This window comes from Manihot esculenta, chromosome 5 (assembly GCF_001659605.2).
Source record: "Manihot esculenta cultivar AM560-2 chromosome 5, M.esculenta_v8, whole genome shotgun sequence".
Taxonomy (NCBI): Eukaryota; Viridiplantae; Streptophyta; class Magnoliopsida; order Malpighiales; family Euphorbiaceae; genus Manihot; species Manihot esculenta.
In genome coordinates, this window is record NC_035165.2 from 30,857,074 (window position 1) to 30,882,788 (window position 25,715).

The 25,715-nt window shown below is 34.1% G+C and overlaps 1 protein-coding gene and 1 long non-coding RNA gene across 8 annotated transcripts in view; one reads left to right on the plus strand and one right to left on the minus strand.

Annotated features, from left to right (window-relative positions):
* Positions 1–13,117, plus strand: LOC110615483. 3 transcript variants are annotated; one of them, XR_002487958.2, is made up of 4 exons: positions 1–519; positions 11,860–11,953; positions 12,113–12,190; positions 12,495–13,117. It is a non-coding gene; the product is annotated as an uncharacterized LOC110615483 (long non-coding RNA). The 3 variants fall into 3 exon arrangements; XR_002487959.2 differs by lacking the exon at positions 12,113–12,190 and having other exon boundaries at positions 4–519; positions 12,485–13,117; XR_002487956.2 differs by lacking the exon at positions 12,113–12,190 and having other exon boundaries at positions 6–519.
* LOC110615482 (MADS-box transcription factor 23) overlaps positions 9,338–25,715 on the minus strand; it is a 21,705-nt gene continuing 5,327 nt past the window's right edge. For 2 of the 5 annotated variants that reach the window (XM_043956992.1, XM_021757331.2), the window contains exons 3-10: positions 16,181–16,256; positions 14,238–14,299; positions 13,168–13,267; positions 13,035–13,076; positions 12,909–12,950; positions 12,584–12,738; positions 11,438–11,506; positions 9,338–9,653 (exon numbers count right to left, since the gene is read on the minus strand). In XM_043956992.1, the coding sequence (XP_043812927.1) occupies positions 9,632–9,653; positions 11,438–11,506; positions 12,584–12,738; positions 12,909–12,950; positions 13,035–13,076; positions 13,168–13,267; positions 14,238–14,299; positions 16,181–16,256 (568 nt within the window). In that variant the 3' untranslated portion in view covers positions 9,338–9,631. Of the gene's footprint in view, positions 9,654–11,437; positions 11,507–12,151; positions 12,489–12,525; positions 12,739–12,908; positions 12,951–13,034; positions 13,077–13,167; positions 13,268–14,237; positions 14,300–16,180; positions 16,257–25,715 lie in introns of those variants that run through there. The other 3 variants (XM_021757333.2, XM_021757332.2, XM_021757330.2) reach the window with 3 other exon arrangements.

The following is a 25,715-nucleotide window of genomic DNA, read 5'->3' on the forward strand; positions in this document are numbered from 1 at the left end:
GAAGTCGAAACGTGTCGTATTGCTTTCCCCAGTTGACGTGGCTGCATATTAAGGTAGAAACGTGCACCTTTCTGTTTGGCCAATTGTGCTTGGCTTCCCGCAATTCGGTTTTTGCCCAACCAAACCGCGTCAGCTTCCCTTTTAACTAGCCCTAATCGCTAATGCTAAAGCTTTTACAATAAAGGTTGCCATTCTACACAAGGAGAATGCTGTTGTTTTTAAAAGAAACTGGAAGCTTTTCTCTCCCTTTCACCTCTCATCTCTATATCTCAAATCCTTTTCAGTTCTCGCCAACATCAACTCCATCGCGTCGCCGTCGTTTCTCTCACGCATTGCGACTACATCTCTGCAACCTCATTTCTTTGTCTACGCAATCTCGAGTCATGGCAGCAGCCGAAGACTGGAGATGCTGCTTGCATGTGGCATTCGTTTTTGTTTTTTTGAAGGCTGGAGATTCTCATGCTCATGCTTTCTGTTTCTCTCCCGAGCATTTTGAAGCCAAATGATTCCGTTGATGAGGTATTTCACACTTTGATACTTGTTGAGTTGTTACAGCATCCAAGTTAATTGAGTTTAATATATATCTGGGTTTATTATGTTTAAGTTTTAATTATATTGAGTTTATTTGAGAAATCTGATTTATTGTTTTGAAGGTGCTCGGATTTTGCTATTATATGTTTGTTGTTGATTGGATTTATTTAATTGTTTATGTTTGTTTGGAGTTAATTTTTGTAGGCTGAGAAATTGTTTGATGAAAATTGGATTATGTTTTGCGACTTGTTATTGCAACTAGTTTGGAGAGGGAAACAGAGGAAGATAGGGAAGTAATGCAAAGTTGAAAAAAATGAAGCGTTTGATCTAAAACGGCAGAGTTTTGGCTTTATGCAAATCAACGGTTTTGATCCTAATCGAACCGCAACAGTTTATTCGATTTAGTTCCTCTTTCAACTCGTTTAGGTTACTGTTTTACTTGAATTAAATTTTTCAATCTTTTGGTTTTGGTTTGGTTTGAAACCAAACCAATCACACTAAGAACAAACAATCCCAGCAAAAGCATTTGTCATTCTAACCTTCTCCCTCTCTCTCTCTCTCTCCCCCCTATCTATTGTATCATCCAGCATCACATAGCCCTCACTTGCACATTTTCTCTCGTTTTCCAGTTTACTTTCTTTTCATGTCTTTCACTTCTCCTCTCAATATTCAAAGCAAACTATATTTTCTTCTTATTCAAAATCATTTCAAATTCAAAGCACAGGATTATTGACCTCCTTTCTCCCAGTTCAAACTCCATTTTTTCCTTGAATGGTTTATTTTAATATAAGGATCCACGGTTGAAGAAACTAATATCTTTGGAGATACTAGATAATGAACTTCCCTTACTTAGTGTGCTCCTTTCATCGTCGATGGATGAGTTGGTGAAGGGTTTAATTTACACCATCATGGAGAGATAGGGTTCCTGAGATTTTTATGAGTTTTGGGTAGGTTGCTAAGGAGGTTTCAAATTTACAAATGAAGGAGATAGAGAGAGGCATAGTTAAATCTCTGAATGTTATATATATATATATATACATATAAATACACGCCACATAGATGAGGGATCAAAAGGCATAATAATTTAATGTAATTTTAATCTTTGTTGTGGTAATGTAACAGCGGGGTACAATAGGTTAGAGAGATTTTTTTTTTTTAAAATAAAATATAAGTTGAGTAATATTATTGAAGCATGTGACATGAATGGCATAGGCTCCAAATTGATGGGTGGTAAATAACAATTTCTAATATGGTGCCAATATTTTATTGATTTTACATCTTTCTATTTAAAAATAGAAAAAATTACTTTTTAATCTCCCTATTCTAATGAATTAACTAGTTATTTTTGTGTTTTTTTTTCTTTAAATAAAATTTAGTAGTTTTTGTGGTTTTGAAAAGTTTAATTCTTCTCATTAAGTTTTATCACTATTACCGTTGACTTTGTAATGTTACCGTTATTTTCTCTTCCACTTTTTATTGTATATTCTAATAGTAACATGCTAAAACTTAACAATAGTGATCTCTCAGTTGAATTTTTAAAACCATAGGAATTATTTAATATGTTTTTGAAAATACAATGAATATTTAGTTAATTTTATCATAGCATATGAATCAGATGATAAATTTATGTTAAAAATTTTTCTTCCGTTTCTCAACTATAGATTATGTGCTTTTCTCAATGATTCCAAATTATAACCTACTTTTTACAAAGGCTGCAATAACCGCAATGTGGACTCACTATTAGCGTTAGAAATTCAGCTTAGAATTCGTAGTAAGCCTATATTGCATTTTGTTTATTCAATAATATCCCAAATAATCTCAACATACCACGCACATACTTTAAAAACTTAAACATGTTTCAAAACATAAACAACATTCGTAACACAGGAAACACAGGAAGCACTTAAAAAATGTTCCATAATAATTATTTGCATGCATGCCATGGAATTTTAAGTAACATAATCCTTTAACTTTACATAGAGGTCGTTAATTATTTGCATGCATGCCATTGAATTTTAAGTAACATAATCCTTTAACTTTACATAGAGGTCATAGCAGTTGGATACAAAACAACATTATGGGCCAAGAATAGGTTTTTATAGAGGTCGTAGTAGTTGGGATACAAAACAACATTATGGGCCAAGAATAGGTTTTTATAATGTAATTCATTTCATGTTTACTAAAACATAAAACTATTACATTAGAACTTTACATAATACAAAACATTATTCCTTGGTGTCCTCAATTTAAAACTCCTGATCATGCAAAATTAGGGGTTAAAGGAGAGGGGTAATATACTTGAAATAGCTTAGTGAATAAAAGATGTAAATTACATTTAAACTTATATTTTATGCATCATGTATACTGCATAACACAAATAAATCATAATATGTTAGGTTTGTTATCAATAGCCCTTCAATCATCCAAAGAGTCAGGCTCTTACCGGTACTCTTTAAGATTTTCTCTTAATGCATATATAACATTCCATAGTGCATAAAATGGGTTTTGAGCTGAACTTTTTCTTAATATAATATAGAGTAGTTCTGACCTAATCATATCACATTTAACATAATATAAATATTTTATAAGGGAGCTATTGGGTCATTCAATACTTTCCATTCAACGGCAACCAATAAATATAGTACAATATATTCGTGTTTCTAGATACATATACTCTAATATAACGTATGATATCACAATAAATATAGTGCAACATATTTGTGTTTCTAGATATATATACCCTAATATAATGTATGATATTTTGTGATGCATGGGGAAGCTAATTATATTTTTCAATTTAAATCAATTTAAGTTTTTGTTCTTACCTTTTGTAGACTCAAATATCATTTTACTAAAATTTGTAGTTGTCTCACTATTAGCCTCCTTGATTTTTCAAATTAATTTTTGATAATGAGATATTAAATTTCAACGAAAATTTCGTTGGAAATTTTGAATTCTGGACTAGAAGTTAGGCAGGTATTATGAAGGGATTTTATTTATTAGTTTCCTAATTAATATATCCCTTGAGAAAGTAAACTTCTTTAGTTCTAAAGTAATATAGTATTATGAGTTATTAATTTTTAATATAGCATTATCAGTGGATGGTATATTGGGACAATCCATAAAAAATGTATTATTTTAACTACATTAATTATTTGTTTAATCTGTATGAAAATAGAATTAAATCTATTATCGTGAGATGCAGGAACTAATATTTTAACAAAGTTCACAATAATCAAACATCCATACATGGCTAGGTTTAAGCACTAACTAGTTACAATATAAAAAGCAAATTGAATTGTAATATTTTCATTTAAATGATTTTTAATTTAATTGAATGAGTTAATTACTTTTAAAAAAACTAATATTTGCTTGAGTTTTAGTTAGCTATTAATGTCAAAGCAACCAAATTTGATACTCACCTACCTAGATCCATTTTTTTCATCACTACCTACCCCATTGGAGTAACAGCCCCTTCGCCGACCATCTGCCAGCCTTCGGTGACTAAGATCTCGACGTGTGACTCAGGTGCCACCCTCCTTTGGCCCGTGAGCTTGTTTCTGGCGTAGATCTTCACGCCCGAACCTTATTGCTGCCTCTAGACCTCTCTTTTTGGCTTGTTTCTGCCGTTTCTTACTGGATTTGGTGTTGATTGGGTGCCTCCAGCTGTTTGGGTACTCCTTTGCTTTGTTGCTACTCTTTATTATGGCAGAAGCAAAAAGGATTCTTTGCTAGGGTGTTGATTGGGTGTTCATTTTAGTTGGACAATCTCTTTTCTATTGTTGTGGTTGTTTTGTTGTTGTTTTCTAACAAATCGTTCCTTGATAGTGCTCCATGGATTATTGATTCTGGTGCAAATAAACACGTGATGGGTCCTCTAAACGCTTCCTTAATTACCTTCTGTGTCTACAAAAGGACATAGTCAAAATAGTTGATGGTTCTTTCATTCTTGTCTCTAGAACCAGATTGATTATTTATATTTCTAATATTAAGCTATCCTCTGTTCTCCATATTCCTCATTTTCCTATTAATATTTTATTAGTCAATGCTCTTACCAAAGTTCTTAACTGTAAGTTGTGTTTTTTTTTTTTTTTCTGATCATTGTGTTATTGAGGACCTTTAAACTGAGAAAAGGATTGGCTATGATAGATTGTATGATGGCTTATATATGTTGGAAGGGAATTTGTGTTTGAATTCATCTCGAGCCCTTTTTGGTAAAAATCAGGATGTCAACCAGGAAATCATATAGTGGCATCGACGGTTAGGACACCCATCCTTCTTTGTTTTAGATAAACTTTATCCTAATTTATTTTTTAAGACTCAGTGTGATTCTTTAGTTTGTAATGCTTGTGAGTATACTAAGCATTCAAGAACCTCTTATCTCTCAAGTAAAAATAGAAGTATGGTCCCTTTTGAGACCATTCATTCTAACGTTTGGGGACCTACTTAAATGGTCTCACTATTTGGTAATCGTTGGTTTGTTATTTTTATTGATTGTTGTACTCGCATGACCTGGGTTTATTTGGTAAGGACAAAGAGTGATGTGGTTTCTTGCTTTCAATTTTTTCACAAGATGATTTATACTCAGTTTGATGCTAAGTTAAAAGTTTTGAAAACTAATAATGGCATAGAGTATATGGATGGTTGTTTTTCTGCTTATCTGGAGTCTGTTGGGATACTACATCAAACTAGTTGTCCTTACAATAGTACCAAAATGGTATTGTTGAAAAGAAAAATAGGCACCCATTGGAAGTGGCTTGATTTCTCTTTTTCACTATAAATCATCAAAAAACCTATTGGGGAGATGCAATCTTAGCCGCAACGTATCTCGTTAATAGAATACCTCTCAAAGTTCTTGCCTTTAAAAGCCCTCTAGAGATGCTACAAGGGAAAAATATTTATACTGTTCCATCAAAGGTATTTGAGTGCACGTGTTTTGTTTATAATAGGACAAGTGAGAAACTCGATTCGAGGGCTTTTAAATATGTATTTGTTGGATACTCTCCCACATAGAAGGATTACAAGTATTACTACCTCCATCTAGAAAATAATTTGGTAGTATGAATGTTACGTTTAAAAAGACTGAAACTTGCTTCAGTACTACTCCATTACCTCTTCAGAGGGAGGACAATGAGAGAGAAAGATAATTCCTAGTCCTATAACTCAAGAGCATTTTACTCAAAAGGAGACTACTATACAAGGGGAGACTATTGGTGATTAGGAAAAGATAATTGGACATTTGGATAAACTAGATTTAAGGAGATACTCAAGAAGAGACACAACAGATGCAGAAAAAGCCACTATGCAGCCTACTTCGTATCTTAATTTTTCTCTTATCCATCTGGTGAGTCAAATCTAAACCTTGATCCCATTGATGATTTAGATGAACCAATTGCTCAAAGAAAAGGAGTTGGGTCTCGTATAAAACACTCTATTTCTATCTTTCTCTCTTATGATTCTTTGTCTCCATCCTCTAGAGCTTTTGTCTTGTTATTTCCTCTGTGTCTATCATATATGATTAGAAGAAAGCTCTTAAAGATTATAATTGAAAGGTAGTAATAATTGAAAAAATGAAAGCTTTAGCTAAAAATGAGACTTGGGAGTTGGTGTTTCTTCCACCTGAAAAAAATCAGTTAACTACAAATGGGTGTTTAGTGTAAAACACAAAGCATATAGATCAATTGAAAGATTCAAGGTTAGAATAGTTGCCAAGAGATACACTCAAATCTATGAAGTGAAAATGATTTCCAGGAGACATTTACCCTTGTTGCCAAAATGAAATCAATTAGAGTTTTGTTATTTTGTGCTGCCAATCTTGATTGGGACCTACAATAATTTGATATGAAAAATACAATTCTCTACGAAGACTTAGAAAAGGAAGTGTATATGGAAATCTTTCCAAGAGAGGTGTGCAGGCTAAAGAAGGCTTTGTATCTGTTGAAGCAATCACCTAGAGCTTGGTTTAATCGATTCAGCAGAGCTATGATTTCCTTTGGCCATCAATAGAGTAATGCTGACTATATTTTATTTGTCAAACATTACAAGAGTAAAATTGCTCTTTTCATAGTCTATGTTGATGACATAGTAATGACAGGAAATGACACTGAGAAGATGACTCGAGTGGTGAAAAATCCCTTTTTGTAACAAATAAGATTGAAATTCCCTAAAAAGATACTCTTTAGCATTATCACTTAGCAAAATTCGAATGGAAATATTAAATTGAGTTTGGATTTCAGCATAAAAAGCACAAAATATAGAGAATAATTCTGAATGACTCTTTATTAAAAATAACCAAGTAGTGTGAGAGAAATCATCAACAAAAGTAATAAAATACTTAAAGTCAAACTTAAACACGATAGGATAAGGAACCCAAACATCTAAATAGACTAACTCAAGATGAAGCCTATTTATTGACTTGAGACACTGTACGTAAACGATGATATTTGGCAAATTGATAAGACTCACAATCTAGAATAGATAAAGAGTGAAACTATGGACATAACTTTTTCAATTTCGAGAGAGAAGGATGCCCCAAACGACAATGAATATCAAAAGGCGTTAACCTCATGGAACATGCAAGAGATCTAGGTAGTTGCTGATCCAAGACGTAAAGACCCTCTGACTCACGCCCTCTACCAATAATCTGTTTCGTCGAAAGATCCTGAAAAATACAATGATCAGGAAAGAATGAGACACAATAATTCAGTGTACGAGTAAGTTTACTAACGAAAAGCAAATTAAAGGAGAACTTAGGAAGACATAACACACAGGATACAGAAAGAGAAGGGGTTAAGTTGACATGTCCAGAACCCATGACATATCCAAAACCCATGACAGAAGATTTAGCGCCATCAGCAAGAGTAACATAAGAAGATGATGCATGAGACTTAATATTGGAGAAAATGGTAGAATTACCTGACATATGATTGGTAGCACCAGAATCAATAACCCATTTGGAGGATGAAGACACAAGACATGCAGTAGAGTTACTTGACTCAGCAATTGTAGTGGTAGAGGAGTTAGAAGATTTCAGAGATGTCTAGTACTGGGCGAATTGTGCATACTCATTAGCAGATATCAAAATTCCCTAATTAGAGGAGGTCTCGGCTGCCATATGCGCCATTTGTAAGCGCTATTCTTATTTTGAAGTTTCAAGCATGTCTTCTTTGTATGTCTAGGTTCACGGCAGTAATAACATATGATTCCACCGGAGTCAGAGGTAGAAACTGCTTCCCTAGGATGCTTAGATCCTCTACCATCATTAAAACCTTCCCTGTGCCCACCTCTGTTATTTTGTCTACCACTATCATTGTGACTAACAAGAGCACTAGTGGTGTGTGAAGGAATTGGAGACTCTATACGCAACACCCTAGTGAAAACATCATGTAACGATGCTGTTTCAGAGTCAAAAAGAATATGAGATTTAGCTGTCTCAAACTTTGGAGGGAGACCTGCAAGGAAGCTCATAACAACTATTTGCTCTCATTAAACTTGTTGAGTTTTCACATCTGTACTAAAAGGCATCAAAACATTAAGTTGCTCGTACACTCTTTTAAAGTTCATAAAATAGGATGTCAGAATTTTATCATTTTTCTCAGCTCGATAAAACGCCTTACACACATTTTAAATACAAGAAACATTCCCTTTGCGAGAATATAAAAACTCCAAATAATCCATTAATTTTTTAACAAATTCACAGTGATTAATTACCTCACTATAAATATAATTTCAAATCTGCAAAAATAATCGAGTATCATCCTTTATCCAATTTCTCCTAGTTTCATCAATTGGAGGATTCTTGGTAAGATGATCATCCATTCTGATACTTTATAAATAAATACGGATAGTTTTACTCCAATCTAGAAAATTAGATCCATTCAATTTGTGTTCTGTGATTTTAGTCATCGCAGGAATCACCTTAGTTATGGTGTTTTTAACTTCAGCCATGAGAACAACCAACCCAAAATAATAGCAACAAAAGAAACACAGAATCAGAAACAAGTACCCAATGTAAACAGTACCAAAAATGCCTTCACCCAATACCCAAATGGCAAACGAACCACAGATATGACGAGAGGGCTGTGAGGTGACTCCGACGAGGGTGACCGGAGTAGTGACGAACAGGCGACGCGCCTCCACGCGCCGGTGAGTGGGACAGCATCAGAATCTTGTTGCGGCGCGTGAAGAGCACTCGCTGGACAGACACTGTTCGACTCTTTAGGGCAGCTTTGCTGACGCTCCGGTGTCCTCCCTATGTGGGCGGTGAGAGACAAATGTTACCCTAGATGAGTAATTCAAAAGAACAGGAGTCCTAAGTCTCCAAAAAATTTTAAAACTCTACGGGAGAGGAAAAAAAACTTAAATCTCTACGAGAATAACTCTGATATTATGTAGAAAGGTAATATTTGTTATCTATTACAATAGAGATTACAACATATTTATACATGAGAGACTATATCTAAAAAGAATCAAACCTATGATCATGCAATCCCTAAAATTAAGCAACTAACACCTCTATTAATATTTACTTCCTATATAAACATATTTACTTCCTATAACTTATAATATTCCCCTTCAAGTTTAGGCTCAATGTTCTTGTATAATGTTTTATCTCTCATTGTTCTTGTCTGATATTTTATCTCCATCTTTTGAGTGAGTATACATTTTCAAAAGAAATGCTTTTAAGTCAATGTGTATGCAGTTATGTGCATCAACTTGTGTTGGAGATCATCAGCGCCAAAGGTGAAATACTGGAAGATGCTAATGAAATTAATTAATTAAACAATAATGCTCATAAATGTTTTTCTAAAAAAATAAATTGAAAAACATTTTACATCTTTCCTCTTACTTGCAAATAGCGTGAGAGGTAATTATGCTCATTTTGCATGCTCATAGAGGACCTAACGGTTAATCCACAGTACTGTGCCTTTTCTGAAGTGTATTTGTCAAGTAATTCCTGAATACCAATTTTGGTACTGTAATACAATGTTGCATTTTTCAGAAAGAGATCTCCTTTGCCCTGCTAACTTGCTAATTTCATAGTAGTATGTTTCGTATGCTGAACTTGAAGTCTTGAACAGTGTATGCTTTTACTAAAGCCTTAGATGCTCTTTTGTCCTTGCTTATTGACTCGCGGTTGTCGAAGCCGGTCAAAAATAACATTTCTGGTTATCAACAATTTACAACTGCAGATAGTGGTGAAAGGATCGAATCCACAGAAAATTGAGAACTTACCTATATTCCTTATCAAGACCAATAAAATAAACTGAAACAAAAATAAACTAAAAAAGAAGAAAACTGAAAACGAGATAATCTGAAACGAGATAAAACTGAAACGAGATAAAACTGAAAGAAAAATAAACGGAAAGCAAAATAAACTGAAACGAGATATAACGAGATAAAACTGAAAGAGAAATAAACGGAAAGCAAAATAAACTTAAACGAGATAAAACTGAAAACGAAATAAACTGAAAGCAGAATAAAAATAAATTGCAGTAAAAGTAAAATGGGAGGTTTGAGATTGATTTGATTAACAAACTGCTGAAAGCAATTAAAATAAGCGAATAATAAAATAAAAGAGAAATAAATAATAAGAAAGCTCTAGTTGAAGAATTGGATCCACTTCAGTTGTTGGGATTGATCATTGACACTTAGTTTCTTTTGATTGATTCAATAGATTAGTTATGGAGATGGAAGATGCTTCTCACTACCATGTCTCTCCTTATGATTAAACCAATTAGGGAACGTCCTCTAATTAATTACTAATTAACAAATTGCCAAGGAACGTCCTTGGACCTTAGGCATCAAACAATTGTTAATTGCATGAAGAAAGAGAGAGATCCAATCCTAACTACTCAAACGCATGAGATGTTGCTAGATCATACAATTTCCTTGGTTTTTATACCAAGTGTTCTTATATTTGAATAATCCAAGCAATTACGGACTTAAATCACCCAAACTAACATATTATTACCTTGCAATCAAGAATCAATTGGCCATATTGATCAAAACAACAAAGCAACAATGGAATTAAGCATGAGATTGTATGAATATTGAATAACAAAAGATAAACAATGTTTGATCAAGTCTCCCAATCCATAAAACAACTAAAGCATCACCTAATCTTCAACTAGAATAAAAGATTTCAGCCTCTCATGGCTGAAACAAAAATAAAAAATAAAGAAAAGAAGAAAGGTAGAAGAAGAGAAGAAAGGTAGAAGAAGAGATGTGAATTTCGCAGGTGTCTCCAAGGTGGTGTGTAAAAGCTGTGTGGAGGATGTGTCTTTTTATAGTTGAAAGTGCTGCCTTAGGTCATACTTGCTTCCTAATTAGTGAAGAGGCTGCCCAAAGTGCTGAAAAGGAAAGAATCGCGTTTGCAAATTCTCCGGAAGGAAGGAGGCGCGCGGATCAGGCTTCAGAAGAGGAAGGATGCGCGCGGATTGCAGAAGAGGAAGTGGAGCGCAGTCATTGAATGCAGAAGGGAAAGTGAATCTGTCCAGTCTTTCCTTTTTAGGTGGAGCCTTCGTTTGAATTTTGAATGTTGAACGCAGAAGAGGCAAGTGCGTCTTCATGAGATCTTGTTGCCTAAATAGGAAGATGTGACTGCTGCAGTGTGTGCATATCTTTGAATAAGGAAAGAAAGATCTGCGATTTGAATTTCAAATAATCTTCTAACTGAGCTTTCCTTATTTGCTTTTGTTTCTGCACTTCCCTTATTTGAGGACTTTCCTTTTCTGAAAACTTTCCATATTTGTCACTTTTTCGCAGTTTTAAAAGCATTTTCTCCAGAATATCTCTTTACACCTAATATCTGCAAAACATGATTAAAACCATAAAATTAGGCAGAAAAGATGTAAATAAACATTAAGAACATCATGATAAAATGGACTAAAATATGCTCTATCACTTATTGTATCTGTTAATAATCCTGGCTGAAGTTGAAACCCAATATTCTTGAAAAAGGACTGCTTGATGCTGCACATTTGAATGTTTCTTTGTCAATGTTCTTTTGAATGAGGTGACCTTCTGTCTCAGCACAAGCATCAAATAAACCGATGATTAGTATCAAAGAGAATTTTATATGTTTTCCACAATATGACCAATTTGCTAACTATAAATCTACAACAAACATCCCAGATTTTATTGTAGTCATGACTTGAAACTGTATTTATGGTGGCGTGTCCTTCCCTAACTTTTCTACTTGTTATTTTCCTTCTTCATGTGATTTTTCTCGAGGAATTGTGTCCTAATTTTTACAAGTTTGTGTTGCAATATATATATTATTTTTTGTTGCAAAGCACATTTTTATTTGAGTGTTTTTTTCTGTAGGTTTTCAAGGGAGCATTGTCAGTGAACTGATCGCAGGATCAATATCAGTTCATAAGTTGTTGAAGTTGATGTAACCAGCTGCAAAACCAAGAAGGTAGATGTTATAGCTCTTTCCACTAAGAATTATTTAAAGTTAATTTAGTTTTCAAAGTTGAAAAGCTATTCAGCTCCAAAGTATTCTATTATTATGCTTGTTATCTTGCTGATCCTGTGCATTTTAGTGTTGATATCTTTCATTCCCTTTGATAATCAGGCACACATAATTGTTTCCTATTCAAGTAAACTGTAAGCATGAGCAAGGTCAATGCAATGGTGCTTTTGCATTTAAAGGGTATGATCACTTAGAAAAAAAGTGTTCCATCTGCAGCGCAATGCCATTTTTCTCTTTATTACATTTCATTTTATGTCTTTCATAGTCTGCTGTTTTCCCTGGTCATCAGTTATCACACGTGCTAAAGTTTTTTTCATTGATGGTGTCAAAGTTAAACCAATGTCTGTTGGTCCAATGATCAGTGGCTAGCATACCACACTGCACCAGTAGAAGCATAATTACGAAATTTATGTCATTAATATTCCATAACATCCATTCCCAGCAGATGCATCTTCTTCACTAATGCAAATGTAGTCTGCTGCAGTTATCAAAGAAAAAAGGGCTTGGCATCAAGATTATGCAAAGCAACTGGTAGACATAATTAAAATGCTTGTTATATGGAGGGAATTATACCCCAATTTTGTAGCTCTTGCTGGTGTATCATAGTTCTGTTGCTGTGGCTGGCTAAGCTGAAGATGGACAGGCACATTTGAATCCTCCTCAATTGCCGCATCATTGATGCTAAGGTAATCTCTGTTTAGTCCATTTACATTTCCTGCTCCATACACCTGGGATATGCAAAATTTTAAATGAGGATGGATTAAAAATGTTTGCCAATTTCATGGAGAAAGGTTTGACTATTTGCTTCATCCGTCCAAGTCCAATTGACGGTTGTGTTACTTATCCAAACCTCTACCATCATATACATTTGCCTGTCCCCTTGAAAAAATATTTTTACCTTCTTATACAGTTCCACATTTTCTTGGTGAATGAGGTTTCCCTGAAATAAAACAATAAAGTTTAGCTACTTGAATTGTGGAAAGCTTCAGAAGTAAAATTACTGGCCATTGTCTCAGGGGTTCACCTTTCTCTTTAGTTCTTGTATTTCGTCCATTAACATATGGTCCTAAAGAAATCAAATATTAATATCAGTGACATGCATGTGCTTACTATGCAAGTATCTCTTGAGGCTGATTTTTGGAATTAGATTTCCAAACCTTTTTCATACGAACACCCCGGAGACTCATTTCTAGCCGACTCTCCAAATTTTGTAACTCCTTTACGCTCAAGCCAGAGAGCTCTTCACCCATCATTTGCCTGGTATTGTTGCATACAAATGCAATATTTTAAAGTTTTACTAGTTATTCTCTACCTTGCTATATAGGGATAGATCACATGCAATCAGCTATTTCTTCTAATCACAGTATTTGGTTCTCTGTGGATTTCGTGGTTTTATGAAGGTAGGTCATCTATAAAGAGAAGAAAATAGGCCAAACTCTCATATTCTACTAGTCTATTCTGCACATTCTGTTCACAACTTCACATGAAAAGTGGTAGCTGTGGTTCTCTGTTTTTTGCACGTGGAATCAACATGCTAATTGTTTATGGTTTATATTGTGGTGAATTTTATGAATCTGCCTTCAAATTAAATTAAATTATCATCTTCTCTAGTTCTAGAAGTTGCAGATAGTTACATGAAAATATTGACAAAATATTGAATAAAATATATTTAGGTTACAGTTGGATAGATGATATGAATAGATTTACAACCAAAACAGTTAAAAATCATATAAATTTGATGTTTCAACTACAGTTCATAATAAGTTGATAAGTTAACTATCCATTCGAAGGCATGGGGTTATAGCTTAGATTGCACTTGAATCACGATGTAAATTCCATGAATCTCTTGAAAGAAAAAATATTTTGTTTGTAATTGAGAGATGTAGTAGAAGCATTCTCTCTTTCTCTCTCTCTCTCTCTCTCTCTTTGTATTTCCCTTTGTCCTTCTTTTTTTTTTTTGGATTGTTTGGTTGAGGGTGGGTAGAGGGCACCATGGGCACCTGAACCCTGAACCAAACATATGCTGTACATGCCACTTTGAGACGGGTGAACCATTTGCAAGTTAAATCAGTTGTAAACACAGAGATAGGTGGTCTGCAGGAATTGGGTTATAAATAATAGCATGTCTCACTGATCAAATAGGTTCCTATTCTCATTTTTTTCTCTATTTCACTCTTTCTTCATGCCTCTCGTATGAGAAATTGATGTTAAAAAGGAAATATCATACCGATGATTTTCTTGTAAGTTTTGAAGTTGTTGCCTCAACATAGCTGCCTCCCTTTGCCAGAACTAGCAAAATTCACAATTTAGCAACATATCAGTCTTTTCTGGTTCTCCTGGCTATGCCAAATTATTATTATTATTATTAATTTTATTTTCTGATTATAGTAATGGTCATGACCAGATAGAAACACATAATATATTGAGTTTTTCATATATGATTTTCCTTCCTGCTCCTAATTTCAGTGTAGCAGTTAATTATTTTTGACACTGTTTTCTTATTTTGCATTATTCATTGATTGAATTCAATATGCCTTTTCAACATTTAGAATTCAAGTGTAGCCGTGGATTACATGACAGATACCATGAGAGATGGGATGTAGAAGATTTGCTGCATGATTATTGACAGGTATGAAGAGGGAAAAAAAAAAAGAACATGTTGAACTGTTTTTAAGTAATCAGCAATGTGTGTATGGTAAATCTACTCGTCTGGTTTAATATGTGGGACTGGTGGCCACCCCATCTAAAGCAGAAGGGTTCTGGTGTGTTAGAAGGCCGACAACATAACAGAAGCAGTTAAAACGATGAGCTTGAATCAGTATTATTTCTCTACATTGAGTGCTAATATCCTTAATTGGATTAAATTGACAAGACATGGCCACAGTTCACTAATTGTCTACACTGCTGGAGTCTGATTATACTGCAAATTCTTTCACATGTATTTCTTATTACGCCTTCTGTTGACAGGATCAGGATGCTGTTTTGCTTTTTCTAGATTGACAATTTTCATTAATAGGAATAGAAGAGTAAATGTTGTGTGTTTTATAAGTTGTAACAATGGCAAAATGTTTAGGATGCTGACCAGACAACAATGTGGAAGCTAATATTTAGACAGATCAAACTCTGAGGGAAGTGAAGTTGCTTGTTCTCTTCTTCTAATTAATAACTGTCTTTCTAGCTTTCCCATATCCTCCATGTGCCAGAATCCTCCAGAATTAGTGTTGTTTTCTATTCTCTAGAGCTTTAAGACTATTTTATCTTCTCTACTAAAGTTTCTGGACCTTAAATACTTGTATATGGCTGTCCTTTAGTTTTGTATAACTGATGTGAGTAAGCATTTGCATCTTTTTACCACAGCAATTTTGCTTTCATAATTTATAGCATTATTCTTCTGTTGTAGTCATATCAAGGCATGTGGCATAAGCTATCTGTACAAACAAAATCTATTTTGCCTATCCCGTATAGGTCTTTTTTCACCCAATCCCAACTTTTAAATTTCCATTCTCAGACCATTTGACACCCAGGTTAGTTGGAACATGTCGTTGTCTATCATCTCCTTTGTTGCATAAAATATTCCAACATATGATGCTTTAAGATGTGTATAATATGTAGAATTTTAGCTCATAGTTGCACATGATTGTAAGAGTCAGTATCCTTCTGCCATAGAGCAGCTGAGTTGAAAATTTGTTGCTTATGTTTTCCTGTTGATAACCATTTTATTTGGAGAAAGTATCAAAGTTCAACATGTTTGTCTCTAATACCATCTATATTCTACATGTATATGAAGGACTCTTACATGAAAAGACCTGAAACATTAGGTTACCATCGAGGATGAAAAAAATAACACCAATCCTTAATCCAAACTAGTGGGTTTCAGCTATACGGATCCTTTTTCTTCATTCAGTTCTGTTTGAAATCAGTTCCACATCAATATTCTAAAAATGTGAATCGTGTTGACACTATTTCCCTCTACATGCCATTATAAGTCTACCCCTTTTCCTCCTCACTTCACCCTTAATTTACCACATTCCCATATAAGAGCTTTTAGTTCTCTGTCAGACAGATATGGCCAAAATATATTGGGCGAATGCAGTGAAAATCTGCTGTTTTGTACAAGTCATATACACGAAAACGAAGGAACGGGAGATTGACGAGTGTGTACTAAAATACCTTCACTTCCGAGATTGGGTTTCCCATCTGATGTTCCTCTTTTGATTTGTTGTATCTTTCAATCACTGATTTCATGCTGCAAGTACATATTCAAATTTTATCAGAGATGAATATTATGCCATCTCCAAACTCTTAATAACATGTGTAAGAATAAAATGCCAATAACTACCCATGTATAATTTGGAAAGAAGTCAGATTTGTCATTCTGTTGTGCTTATGTCAGTTAAAACTGTAACTGTAACATCAAATAAGATTTTTTGAATCTTCTTTGGTTTGAAATTGACGGGAACCAAGGGTGCATTTTTTTCAACTCAGATTTTGATGTCGACAGATCTAAAGTTGTTTTTACATTTATACATTTTGCTCCTGAAAATCAGGAAATAGCTTTGCACTGATGGCGTTCATCTACATTATTCCACTTTTTCCTTATCTGTGCCATCATCTGTCTTTTCCTTAAGTTGGTTATTGAAGAATTATGTACTCAAGGAAAAGAGTCATCACATACTATTTGCTGTGATTTTTTTTTTAAATATCAGACACATATTGGAGCTCTTTTTTGTGCAATTTTTACCCTTTCTTTCTGTGGAACATTAATCAAGTGCAGATCAGTTTACAGCCTTGTTCTACAATATTTTCTCATTCATCAGAAAGAAATGTCACATTGCAAGACATGCGATCATCAGCTTTGGATCCTTCATGGATGTCAAGATTTCCTGCATATTATTGAAGAAGGGAGAGGGTGTGTGGGTGGAAGGGGTTTATTTACAAATAAGTTTCTTAGCAAAGCTGAAAATTCTGTAGAAGTTTTGAATTCAGTAAATTACTGTTACAATATAGTTTAGCAGCCCTGTATGAGATACAAAGCAAAAGAAGGAAGACAATTCTGAAAGATGCACAAATAGGATGTCCCTTAGACAAGATGAGACATCTGAAATATGAAATTTAATGTTTTGACACTATATTATGGAAATCAGAGTAAATTATTGGGTTTGCCCATTCGCCAGAAGAGCATCTCTACAATTGATAATGGGCTTCAACTCCAAGTTTTGCTTCTCTGATGTCCAATGTTCTGTTTGCTTTTGTAGCAAACAGCACAATTGAAGAATTTTTAGTACCTGTTTTGTGAAAGGCTCCTAAGCTCCCAACTCTATATGCATTCTGTTTTAAATTATACGGACATTAACCAAGGAGAATAGGCCCAAGCTCTCCCTACTGGTTCTACCCAGATAAGATGGGAAATCAAACTGATCTCATGCAAAGGTATGTGTCTGTACCCTTCCTTTCAGATTACTTTGAATGCGTAAAGAATTTACCAGTTGCACAGTTTATTTTCCAAAGTTCCTAACTTCGACATAAATTCAAGAGTTCACTAAAGTTGGTGGCTAAAATTTAGAAATTTCCCATACTTTAGGTTAGAGAAAGTTCCGCTTTTTTCTTATATATATATATATATATTTTTTGCCTTTTCACTGAAACTTTAATTGAAATTTGAGCCATGTAACAGTTTTTGTTGCAAACTACTTAGTCCTTGCAAATTTATTATCTTCTTATGTATTTGGTTCTTACCATCTTTATTTCTAGAAGCATGCTTCTACCGTTTCCTTGCAAACTAATTATAGTGGATCTCATATTCACTATCAGACCATAGAATCAGTAGATTTCAATTTATTTTCTTCTTCCTTTGATTTTCTATAAAGTTTATTAGCATGAATTTGACAAATTATGTTGACTCAACCTCAGAATGGCCTTAGTTCATGGAAGTTACCATCGACAAATTCAGGTCATAATGTTACTCTTAACTGCATTCTTGTATTTCAGTTAAACTCAGTTATGACGAGTAACCAAAATCCTCCAGTTGTACAGGCTAGTGAGTTTGTGCTGAGCAGTAATATAGGACAGATTAATGCTTCATATCCATCCATAGAGAGGGAATAAAGAGCTTTGAACCCAACTAGCGAATCATTGGTTAGAGACTAGTTTGGCTAGAGAGAACACACTTCTATAATATTTTGAGTAGGATATTAAAACAAATTTAAGCTTGTCTTGAATCAGAGAATCTAGCAAGAACCTTGAAGCAAAATGCTGCTTGGGGTATGGATGCAAGACTACTTGTTTGAGATTCAAGGCATAAAGGATCTAGCTTATACATCTTGTTTTCTCTTAGCCAAGAACCTATACTGAGCCTTGGAAAAAAAATGTAGTTCCCAAGTTTTGGGTTTCATGAAACACATATTCTGTAGTTTCGTGTCATGAAAGATGGACAAAATGCATATCTATTGTATCCTATTCTATCAATAGTAATGGCCATCTTTTCGGTTATATGGGCCTGTCAGAGGGTTGAGGCAGGGTATCTTCCTATTATATATTTTTTTTTATTTGTAATTTGTACGCAGGGACTTGCTCATTTAATAAAAAAGCGGAGATTCAGGGCATATATGCTTCTAGAAACGATCCAGCAGTGAGCCGTCCAGCAGTGACTCATCTCTTCTAGCTGATTACTCGGTGATCTTTACTAAAGCAACAAGTTCAAAGGCTACAAAAATTAAAGTGTTGCTTGATTAGTTCTCAGCTACAAGTGGTAACTCAAAATTATAAATAGGATGAAAGTTGTGAAAAAAACAAATTTTTTTAAGAGAAAAAGAGAAATAACTACTTAAAATGAAGGCATGACCGCCATAACTGATAATGGGAAGCCTGAAGCCAACCCAAGAACAATAGTGTGTTTTTTATTCAGCTCCTGCATAGAAGTTCAACTTGTCAGAAGGTGGAGGAGAATTAGAAGCTGTAAGAAGAGAACAGAGAGGCAAGTGAAGTTGTTTGTTGTCTTTTGGAGTTGAAGAGCTTTGGAAATGGTGTGAGATTGGATTGTGGGTTTGTGGATTTTCTAAGGAACACAACTTAAATTTAGTACAACATACCATCCACAAACGGATGACCAAACATAAGTCATAAACGGATAACCAAACATAAGTCATAAACGGGTGCCTTGAGACTTACTTGTGGTGTTTTTCCTCGAAACAATCAAAAGGGTGATCCAAATAGTTGTGTTGGGCGGAGTATTGTTACATCACCAATTTTTAATCATATGTGGGGAAGGCTCTTTTTTAGATTGTTTATGGGAGGTTACTACCTGTTATTCAACAATTTTTTTACTAGGAGAAACTAAGGTAGAACAGGTATCACAATAACTTTCAGACAGAGATGAAATGATAAGGCTATTGAAGAATAGATTGTGTCGAGCTCAATAGGTCATGAGTAAATGTACCAATAAGCATTGTAGGAACTTAGAATTTGGAGTTGGGGATGCAGTTTTTCTCAAATTGAGACCACTTAGGCAACAATCAGTGGCAAACAAGGCATTTGCAAAGTTATCTGCCAGATATTTTGGTCCTTTCATCGTTCTAGCAAAGGTAGGAGCTATAGCTTACAAGCTAAGTCTGCCAAAGGAATCATGAATACATCTAGTATTCCATGTTTCTCAACTGAAACGAGTGGTAGGTAACCATCATGTAATTGTTGCTATCCCTACTCATCTAGAGGTGAATGAAGGACTCTTGGTGGAACCTGAAACTATTTTACAACACAAGCAAGATCAAAAGGAAAAATAAACAGTGGAACAAGTTTTGGTGAAATGGAAGTGGAAAGGGGTTGAAGATGCTATATTGATGAATTTATCAGACTTCCAGGGACAATTTCCCTACTTCAGTCTTAAGGACAATACTGATTCTCAACAGGAAAGTAATGATAATGCTAGGAAAGTAATGATAATGCTAAGGGCTCAAAAACAAAAATTTTTAAGGTGTATTTCAGGAGAAGGGAGAAACAGAATGCACACAATTGACAGTCATACAACTGGCAGATTTTGAGAATAATGGATACGGACAAGTGGCAGAAATTAGTTACAAGAGAAGATTTCTTTCCAGCATTTAAGAAGGAATTTGGCAGAGAGAAAGGCATCCTTTTCAGTATATTTTCTCTAGTCGAGAGAGGGCAGAAGGTTATCTTATGCACAGGAGAATATCATGCTCTTGAGGGGCTAGTTACAACCATTTCTTTTCTTTCTTCTTTATTTTGTGTCTAAGGAGCAATTTTGTTGAGTTCATTTTTTTTCTATTTTTGTTAAGAGACTTGATTTGTATTTCCTCTTTATGAAGACACTCAACCAATCAATACAATCATTTCATCCGTATCTCTATAGATTAACTCTCACTCTTTACTCTATCAAAGCCATATATGTAAATTTGTATATTGTAATTCTTATTATTGATGGTAATAAAATAATATATTTGTTTAAAAATTTTTTCTCTTTAATTGTTTAAAAGCCAAATAATCTATCCACCATACTCTTATTTATAATATTAGACTCTTTAGTTTAATTTAATTAGACATCTTATTTAATTTAAAAATAATACATAAATAAGATATCTATTTTATTTAGGCATCCACCTGTTAAGGAATATGTATCAGAGCCTCTCCATTGATGTGTGGCCTCCCTTAAATATTTCACGTTTCAGTAAAGTTTTGGGCATGAAGGGGTGTGTTGAATCTATATTGATTTGTGTTGACCAATGTAGAAAGTTCCTAATTAGGAGGATTCAGATTTTTGGGATCCTAATTACACTTGATTATATGGCTTGATTATATAGATTTTATTCTTATTATAAATATTCCTAATTTATATTGATTTTTTGTGTATAAATATTCAAATCTTGTAAAAATCAATTCAATTGGAATAAAATAAAAAATTCCTCCCAAAATTCTTCATGGTGTTAGAGTTTTGCCAACATTATTTAGTATAAGGATTTATGGTACTGTTCACAGAGTTAGGATTTTTATAGGTCAAGCTTCTAGGCGACTCTATAGAGGAAGTTAATTGACACCGCTCATACCAGGAGAATACCCATTGGATTTTCGACCTTCCTCCGGCGACGTGCCTCCATTCCGGCCACGCACGTGAGCTCACGTGCCACCACAGACTCTTCGTCATTTTCACACGCTGGCGGGTAGGTCCTTCTCCGGTGCCCTTTTCCTATGGTGCTCCTTTTCGACAACCTCCCCTTCATGTCGCGGCTCTGACCAGCCCAATCCCATGCCTTTTTGCCTTTGCTTCTCTAATGAACAATAGCTCTTTATCTATTTTGACAAAAAAAAGGGTAGTTTTTTTCTTCTTCTTGACATGGCAAATAAGAAAATGACTAGTGTGGAAAATGTAAGGGTCTCCGATAATACTTTCATTTCATCTATTGATTTTACTTCATAGATTATTGATTCTGGCGCAGATAGATACATGACAGGCTCCTCTAAAAGTTTCTTTAATTATCTTCCATGTCTATAAAAGGATGTTGTAAGAATAGTCAATGGTTCTTTTAATTCAATATCTGGAACCGGTTCTATTGTTTATACTCTCAATATCAAGCTATCCTCTGTTTTTCATATTTCTTGTTTCTCTATTAGCCTTTTATCTATTAGTGCTCTCACCAAAGCACTTAACTGTAAAATTAAATTTTTTTCCTGACCATTATGTTATTCAGGACCTTCAATCTGGAAAGAAGATTGACAATGGTAGACTGTACGATAGCTTATATATGTTGAAAGGAAATCTGAGTTTAAATTCACCTCGAACTCTTTTTTGAAGAAATCAGGATGTCAACTAGGAAATCATATAATGGCATTGACGGTTAGAACACTCATCCTTCTTTATTTTATGATGCTTCTGAGTATGCTAAGCATATAAAAACCTTTTATCCCTCCAATAATAATAGGTGTACGATCCCTTTTGTGACCATCCATTCTGCTATTTGGGGATCTACTCAAACGGTCTCACTATTTGGTAATTATTGATTTGTTACTTTTATTAATTACTGCACTTGCATGACTTGGGTTTATTTGATAAAGACAAAGAGTAATGTGGTTTCTTGCTTTCAATTTTTTTACAAGATAATTTATACTCAATTTGATGCTAAGATAAAAGTTTTGAGAACTGATAATGGTACAGAGTACATGGATGACCATTTTTCTGCTTATCTAGAGTCTAATGGAATACTGCATCAAACTAATTGTCCTTACACTAGTGCCCAAAATAGTATTGCTAAAAGAAAAAATAAGTACCTGTTGAAAGTAGCCCGATCTCTCCTTTTCACTAAAAACCTATTGAGGAGATACAATATTAGTGACAGCCTATCTCATTAATAGAATGCCTTTAAAAGCCCTTTAGAGATGCTATAAGGAAAAAATGCTTATACTGTTTTATCAAAGGTTTTTAGATGCACGTATTTTGTTCATACTATGACAGGTGGGAAGCTCGATTCGGGAGCTCTTAAATGTGTGTTTGTTGGATCCTCTCCCATACAGAAGGGTTACAAATATTATCACCCTCCATCTAAAAAATATTTTATAAGTACGGATGTTACTTTTAGAGAAAGACTAAATCTTACTTCAGTACTACCCTATCACATCTTCAAGGAGAGAACAATGAGAGAGAAGAGATAATTTCTAGTCCTATAACTCTAGTGCGTTTTACTCTAAAAGAGACTATTATATAGAGAGAGACTACTAGTGATCAGAAAAAGATAATTGGGCATTTGGATAAACCAGATTTAAGGAGATACTTAAAAAGAGACACAACTGAAGCAGAAAAAGCTATTGTGCAACCTACTCAATGTCATGAACCTTCCTCTTCTACATTTGGTGAGTCATCCCTAAATTTTGAGCTCATTAATGATCTATATAAATTAATTGCTCAAAGAAAAGAAGTTAGGTCTTGCACAAAGTACTCTATTTCTAACTTTCTCTCTTATGATTCTTTATCTCCATCCTATAAAGCCTTTACCTTGTCTATTTCCTCTGTGTCTATCCCATAGGATTGGAATGAAGCTCTTAAGGATTCTATTTGGAAGGGAGCAATGATTAAAGAAATGAAATCCTTGACAAAAAAAAATGAGACCTAGGAGTTTATATCTCTTCCACCTGAAAAAAAACCAGTTAGCTGCAATGGGTGTTCACTATGAAACACAAAGCAGATGGATCAATTAAAAGATTTAAAGGCAGACTAGTTGCTAAGAGATACACTCAAACTTATGGAGTGAATTACTAGAAGACATTTGCCCCTGTTGCTAAAATGAATTCAATCAGAATATTGTTATCTTGTGTTGCCAATCTTGACTAGAACCTAAAATAATTTGATGTGAAAATTGCATTCCTCCATAGAAACTTAGAGGAGGAAGTGTATATGGAAATTCATCCTAGATTTGCTAATAAAAAATACAAGGAAAGGTGTGCAGGCTAAAGAAAGCTTTGCATAGGTTGAAGCAGTCACTCATAACTTGGTTTGATCGATTCAGTAGAGCTATAATTTTCTTTGCCTATCAACAGAACAATACTGACTATACCCTATTTATCAGACATCATAAGGGTAAAATTACTGTTCTCATTGTCTATGTTCATGACATAGTAATGACAGGGGATGACACTGAAGAGATGACTCGACTGCAAAAGCTTTTGGCTAAGGAGTTCAAAATTAAAGATCTAGAAAATTTTCAATATTTCTTGGGAATCGAGGTTGTCAGATCAAAGAAGGAAATATTTATTTCTCAGATAAAAATTTTTTTAGATCTTGTAGAAGAAACTAGTATATTAGGCTGCAAATTAGCAGAAACTCTCATTGAGAGAAATCACAAACTACAAGCACGGATTAGTGAATCAGTAGATATTGGCAGATATCAGAGGTTGCTAGGCAGACTGATTTATTTTTCGCATACTCGATCAGACATAGTATATGCAATCAGCTTAGTCAGTCTATGTATGATTCTCGTGCAGTGGATATTGGCAGATATCAGAGGTTGGTAGGCAAACTAATTTATCTTTTGAATATTTGACCAAACATAGTATATGCAGTCAGTTTATCTATGATTCTCGTGAGTCTCACATGCAAGCTGTTTTTCCCATTTTATAATACTTGAAGTCTGCTCCTGAAAAAGGTCTCATATTCTCTAAACACTGTCATCTCAATATACATGTATTCACAAATGCAGATTGGGCTGGATCCCTTGATGATAGGAGATCGACTATTGGTTACTGCACACTTGTCGGATGAAACCTTGTCACTTGACAAAATGTTGTTGCTCGATTAAGTGCTGAGGCAGAATATAGAGTGATAACACAATGTGTTTGTGAACTTCTACGATTGTAGAGATTGTTGGAGGAATTGAAACTGTTGGAAGGGACAAACTCCTCTTGTACTGTGATAATAAAGTTACCATCAGTATAGCTCACAATCCGTTTCAACATGATAGAACAAAGTACATAGAAATTGATTGATACTTCATTAGAGAGAAGTTAATAAATGATATTTTGAGATTAAATTATGTAACTTCCGATAAACAGCTAGCTGATATGTTTACCAAAGGGCTAAGTAACAAGACCTATCACACTTTGGTTTGCAAGTTGGACATATGTGATATTTATATACCAACTTGAAGGGGGAGTATTGACCAATATAAAAAGTTTCTAATTAGGAGGATTCAGATCTTTGGAAATCCTAATTAGACTTGATTATAAGAATTTTATTCTTATTGTAAATATTTCTTATTTTGATTGATTCTGTGTATAAATACTCAAACCCTATAAAAATCAATTTAATTGGAATAGAACAAAAAATTTCTCCTAAAATTTTTCAGTTTGGAATAGGGGTAATATGCCTCTTATAAGAGTCTTAAGCACTTCTCCCTATAGTTTCAAATCACAGTCGTGATCGCAGGTAATGGAAACATGCCTGTAATGATCATAACGTAACGATAGCGGGCTGTTGCAGTGTAATTTTTTTAAAAAAATTATAAAGTTCATGAAATTAAAATATATTTAAAGATATAATCAAAATTAAATTATACAACTTAATAAAATCTATAAATTTTTAAATATTATATATAGTAAATTGCCTCAATTACCATCAGAACGAGCGTCTACCAAGTTATTGAGTAAAAATTTAAGTATATAGACCGCTTTCGAAAAATTTAAAGAAATCTGTTTTTTACTGGAAATAAGCTGAAAGAAGTATGGAACTCTGTGCTGAGGAGCTGGAGAGATTACTGGACTGCTTGCTAGTTGTGGCAAAGACAAAGTCATAACGAAGAATAGAGAAATCATAAAAAACCATAAAAAATCACTTTCAATAATTCAATTTTCACATGATAAAGACTAGTGCTGAGTGGATAAAAAAAACAATTGTTATACTGCTCTAAAAGATTCCTAAATTCCAACTGCTGTAATGATCGGATGTGGTTTTATTATTATTTAAAGGCCTTATCAGTCACGACATGCTTGTAAAACTGTACATAACTATCATTATATTACGTAACTGTTGCTATTTAAAATATGCACTTTCTCTTGATTTCTTGACCTCTTGACTTAATTTTGATCTAATTTTTTAAGTGAATTAGAACTAACCTAAATTTAATAATAACCTTAATTATTATATATAATTTTAGCTCCTAATTAAGCACATAATCTCTATAATTATGGTCTATTTAAGGCAAGCATC